The 5691-nt window shown below is 37.2% G+C and overlaps 1 protein-coding gene across 2 annotated transcripts; it reads right to left on the minus strand.

The window, feature by feature from the left end:
* Positions 1 to 487: 487 nt before the first annotated feature.
* LOC121953698 (psychosine receptor-like) lies at positions 488 to 5187 on the minus strand. 2 transcript variants are annotated; one of them, XM_042500902.1, is made up of 2 exons: positions 5069 to 5187; positions 488 to 3568 (listed from the first exon to the last, which is right to left on the minus strand). In XM_042500902.1, the coding sequence occupies exon 2, from the start codon at positions 3556 to 3558 to the stop codon at positions 2590 to 2592; it is 969 nt and encodes a 322-aa protein (XP_042356836.1). In that variant the 5' UTR covers positions 3559 to 3568; positions 5069 to 5187; the 3' UTR covers positions 488 to 2589. The 2 variants fall into 2 exon arrangements, with proteins under 2 accessions (XP_042356836.1, XP_042356835.1); XM_042500901.1 differs by having other exon boundaries at positions 488 to 3572.
* Positions 5188 to 5691: the final 504 nt, after the last annotated feature.

The following is a 5691-nucleotide window of genomic DNA, read 5'->3' on the forward strand; positions in this document are numbered from 1 at the left end:
TGCTGATGCAGGTTATTCAGTGTGAGGTGAAGGATATTATCTGACATGGATGAATGGATGGGAGAAAGAAAGAGGGAAAGAAATAGAGAGGCAGGCAGGAGAAGGACTCACATGGAAGAGCACATGTCCTCGCCAGCCGCCCTTGTTGTTACGAAGGAGGGACAGCAAAATGTCACACATTCCCTTACACACCTGAGACACAAAATGAGAAGCTCTTGCATGTTTATCCACCTCTGAGGTTATCATATAATTTAAAAAATAACTAAACAGAGAGCGCATGTTTAGAGGACATTATGGGGACTTGCATCCCATCTGGGGACATACTGACCCCTGCTTTTTTAACGACTTATTGTCAAAGTCTGTGTTTGTATTCAGGATTGTGTATGATTTGTGTGCACATGCCGGAGCAAACACCACAGACGACCTCTCAGATCCTGCCTGTTTCATGTTGTTGAAGCAAAGATGAAAGAGGACCGTATTCATAGCATGCCTTTACATGTTAGGTTTTATTGCTGTAATAAAACACGAGAGGTTATGTAACACATCAATGTGTGCAAAGGCAAAAGAGAAGAGATTTATGTGTGAAATGGTCTGCTACTTCAGGTGTAAACAGTGTGGACACTTTGCTGCACTTCCATAATTGTCCACTAGAGAGCTTCAGATACTAACATTCAGTCTGCCACACCTTAGACCTGCAGTTAAAGACACAGTTTTAGGTACGTACTTTACACTTGTCATCTGACTTTTACATTTACATGACTTTTATGACAGACATTTCACAATAATGAGAACACTTTGTAGAATAATCAGAATCAGAATCAAAACACACCCTCCTATGACTTTTATTTTTCCTGAATTATGCAGAAAACACACAATTTTATTTGTATGAAGTGTTTGCAACCATGTGAGGAATTTAAAATAACTTTTCTTTTCACAGAAGACATTAGACTCATACATTGACAGTTTCATTTAAAGGGTAGACATCCTTTTATTGGACAATGGTCATTGCTGAAAATGTTCTTGAGCCCTGTATTTGCAAATTCACAGCATCATCATGTGTTGGCAGTGAGTGATAAAGTTTATATCAGTCTTCAGATATGTCCTTCCAGCGTGTGATGTTTGGGATGATAGCACTTATGCAAAGAATGAAATCATTTTGTCTCTAAAGACACCCTTCCCATGATCCACACTTCTCTGACCAAAAATACATAGTGTTGACAAAAGCTGAAGTGAAACCACAGTCAAATAAGTGATCATGCACACTGGAGACAAAGGTCACAGATTTTTTAAAAAGCAGTCTTTTCCTACTCGCACTTTATTCAAATGGTGAATGGCACCAAATTTGAATTTATATCCATTTTATTTTGATTCAACCTGTCTAGAGGTGGTTTCACACAACAGAACAACAGTGTTTTTTGACAACTGCTCCCTTGTGGGACAGCCATTGCCACTGACAGCGATACCGAAGCCCATTTGCAGTATATCCTGACAATGACGCAAAGCAAACTGTCAGTTAAACATGCCGGGGGTGAACAAAATAATTTCAGTGTACAGAATAATGGTATGTACAGAGTTTCACGCTGATGGGTTGTTTTTAGATTCATCTGCTGAAGTCTTTCTGTGCTTAACTTAAGTTTAAGATGTGTGAATACAGTCTATATGGTGTGCATGCAAATATGAGTTTGTGACCTTCCAACTGTTTTGGAAGCCAATTAATGTCCAATATTTAAACTCACACAAGTGTTATGTGGCACACATACTGAGAATGTCCTTTAAGCTACGTTAAACATAGGAGAGCTCTTGTGTTCAGTAGAAACACAATTGCATATCTTAAAATGCATTTTGGAAAGGATCTTTAAAAAAAAATGTATGGGGCTCAGTGGTGGAATGTTGTACATTTACTCTAGTACTGCACCTTAAGTTAAACGTTCTGTTACTTTACTTAAGTATTTCAATTTTCTGCAGCTTTATACATATACTCTATTGCTATATCTCAGATGCAAATATTTACCAGTGCTGACTTTTTAGAGATACATTGTTTCTTAACAGGAAAACCACGCTACAAACAGAAAATGTTTTATCAGAATATAATGAAATTACTACCTATTAGAATATAAAGGAGTCTAAATTTGCAGTCACGTTAAAACAATAATATAAGAGAACAGTTAAACACTAACAGCGACCATTTTATTGCACAGGGAGTTCATGCTTGTTGATGCTTGGAGGAAATTTAACCGTTAACTCTTAACATCCTTTTACTTGAGAAAGATTTTGAATGCAGGACTTTTACTTGTTGTTGAGTATTTTCATAGTCTGGTTTTAGTACTTTTACTTTAGTAAAGTATCTGAATATTTCTTCCAACACTGATGGGATTGGGACAGAGTGCCTGAGACAAATTATTTGAAAGTTTTGAGAGACAGACTAACCAGTAGTTTATTTTGGATTTTAAATTTGATTTCTGACAAGAACAATAAACACCACCAGCTTTGTCTTTAACGGCTGGCATTTGACAAATCAAATTCCAATATGTCTAACTGTTACATTTACCACAAGATTGTTACATTATTTAGACCTGTACTTTATTTAGCCTACACCAAATCTTCATCTTTAGTCCTTTTTTTTACTTGGAAGAAGAGAACAACCTGATTGACATTTGTTTTCCCGGTTCTTGTAATGAAGCAGTACAGAAGAGGGTCTGCGAGGCAGTTGAGGCTTGAGATAGCTATGCTGATCTTGTATGGATAAAGGAACCATGCGACTTTCCTGCAGTCATTCACTAGTATACGGAGGAGCATCATGACATGGATAGGCCCGAAGCAGAAGAAAAGGCAGAACAGAGCTACTGTCAGCAGCTTAGAAATCTGCTTACGTTCCTGTTCCTCTGTGGCCTGGTTGGATTTCACCGCCTCACAGATCCCCCAGGTGGAAAACACCACCAGGAGAATGGGGACAATGAAACCCAGGATAAAACGGGCTACATTAGCGCGAACTAGGTTCTCTGAAAGTGGAAGGAAGATATCAAAGCACATTGAAAACTTGTTGTTTTCATAGTATGAGTCCTCCCAGGTGATGGTAGTGGCATTGAAACAGACCACCAACACCCAAACAGCACCACTGACTGCCGCTGCAGTGCCAACTTTCCTCCAGAAAGTGTACTTTAATGGGTGGACCACTGCCAAGTAACGGTCAACAGCGATGCAGCAAAGGAGAGCATCGCTAATGTAAAAGTTAGTGAAGAGAAAGTAGACAGACAGCACACAAACATGACCTCCGTGGGCCCAAACTCCTTTCCACAGGAAGTCCAGCCACAGCGAAAGGCCGATAGTGAAGGTCAGGTCGCTAAGGGCCAAGTTAAATAGATATACTCCGAGCTCGTTCTTCTGTCGAATGTGCTGCCAGGACACGTAGAGGGAGAAGACATTTGACGGGATGGCGGTGATGATGATAGCCAGGTAGAAAAAGAGAAATGGCCGCCTCCTGTATGCGGTGTCAACCAAGTAACATTCTGAATGATTGGTGGCCAGAGTTAAGTTTTCCATTGCAGATGAGGCATTCATGTGTTCATACCTTGCTGAGAGACAAGGAAAGAAATGAGGACAAGATACAAAAAGATAATAAAAATACCTAAACCTTTGATTTAAAGGAGCAAACTTTAAGGTCAGTTTACCGTGAAAACAGTTAAAAAAATGTTTTCTGTGGCGTCTTTGGGATGATAATAATTTGACGCAAATGACCATTTATATATCAGTGACTCACCCTGTGTTACGTTGAGTTTGTTCCAGATTGATAACATTTTTCATGAATTTAAGTCATAGGGGTTACACAAATGTTGCAAAGAGAGAGAAAAAAAGAAAAAAAGAGAAAAAAAAATGCAAAACAACTCTTTCATACAACTCATGCAGTGGAATACAAGTCCCATTTATCCAGTATGCTCAGTACTTCCCAAACATACAGCCCTTTCCAACTGGAAAATGAGCTAAAAGGGGAACTCATCAGCTCTCTTCAAATATCTCTTCAATACTGCAAAAGTTGTGTGAGCGTTTGTAAATGGCTGTTGTTTTACAATTTTGCGGTTGTTAAACGTGTTCACCTATGGATGAAATTCGATTAAGATATATTTCTTTCTGCTTTTGGAATTCTTGTTTTGACAGAGGTATTATGTCACAGAGGAAAGGGTATAATACATTTACCCAATGACTTAAGGTACCAATCAGGGAGTTTTGCTTGTTATAGCAAATTAATCACAAATTGCTTACTGCTGGAAATTTTGGAGGAGGTGTCAGTATTTGAATTCAAAGAAACTTTTGGTTTGGAATACCATCTTACAGGGTGTAGTAACTTTAATTTGCTTTATTATTATTATTCTTTTATTATTTATTATTATTATTATTATTATTATTATTATTATTATTTTATTAATTTTTTGGGTGTTTTTTGTTTTATTTGCTAAAGTTGCATTATTTGCTATTGTACTCAAAGTGGTCTGCCTAAAAACGTCACATTCACAACTTCTGTAGCTAGTTCTAAAATCTCTGATGTTGCACTTTTTTANTTTTTGGGTGTTTTTTGTTTGTTTGCTAAAGTTGCATTATTTGCTATTGTACTCAAAGTGGTCTGCCTAAAAACGTCACATTCACAACTTCTGTAGCTAGTTCTAAAATCTCTGATGTTGCACTTTTTTAAAATTTCACAACACATCCTGCACATGACAAGAGCATGGTGTAAAAAAACAAACTGTTGATCAAGTGTTATCTGTGATGTTTTATCTGTCCAGAGCAAGTTTCACAACTAAATGTTTTGTTTTTTTTTAGTTTTTTTTTTACATTTACTGAAATGATTCAAAACCAATTTTCTTCAGAGAAGTTAAAGTTTAATTTACACTCATTTAACAACAATTTAAAATGGGTTTTTATAATGGTAATAGGTCACTTAATGGGCTAAAAAAAGGAAAAATATGCAGTATGGCCCATTAGCCCTCAAATGTCAACCAGAAACATACCTAAATTCAACAAATGTTTTATTTAAAAAATTATAAACTCATTTAAATTCATCCAAAGGTCTACTTACTCTTCATCCACTTTTGTTTACGCTCCAAATCCTGTCCAAAAAATTCATTATAAAAGTGAAAACATTAAAACAGATACAGAGAGGAATTATTCCGTCGTCTCTTCATCCACTGTTTATTCAGACTGTTTAAAGAAACAGGAAGAGACAACAGCTGCATCCTTGTTGTCCCTGACTACCTTATGTCATTAACTGGGTGACAGGCCACCACAGAACAAACTACCGGTGTAAGAGGACCACACGTCAGATTTAATTTGAGAAGTCTATGAGGCGGCTCTTTGTGTTTGGTGTGTCAATATCGACACCGACTCATGTATAGGTGATGCTGATTATTGTCTGATAAAAGAATACATGTCTGTTTGACTAATTGTTTCCATAGCGTAGTTTTGGTGTAATGGCTGAGCCTATACATGCTCCTAAAGGACAGGTAGATATATTTTTAAAATCTGTATTAAGAACTATACTCACTTTCCATATGTATTCCTTATTTATGTCATGCACTGACTCCTAAAATTGTCAGTTGCTGCAACCTTCAATTATATGGAGAACTAAACTGCAACTGCACTTTTGCTGAAAGTGCTATGTTTTCGCTCCTTCATCTTGGTGTCAACTACAGAGTCACCCTA

The sequence above is a fragment of the Plectropomus leopardus genome, chromosome 14 (genome assembly GCF_008729295.1).
Source record: "Plectropomus leopardus isolate mb chromosome 14, YSFRI_Pleo_2.0, whole genome shotgun sequence".
Taxonomy (NCBI): domain Eukaryota; kingdom Metazoa; phylum Chordata; class Actinopteri; order Perciformes; family Serranidae; genus Plectropomus; species Plectropomus leopardus.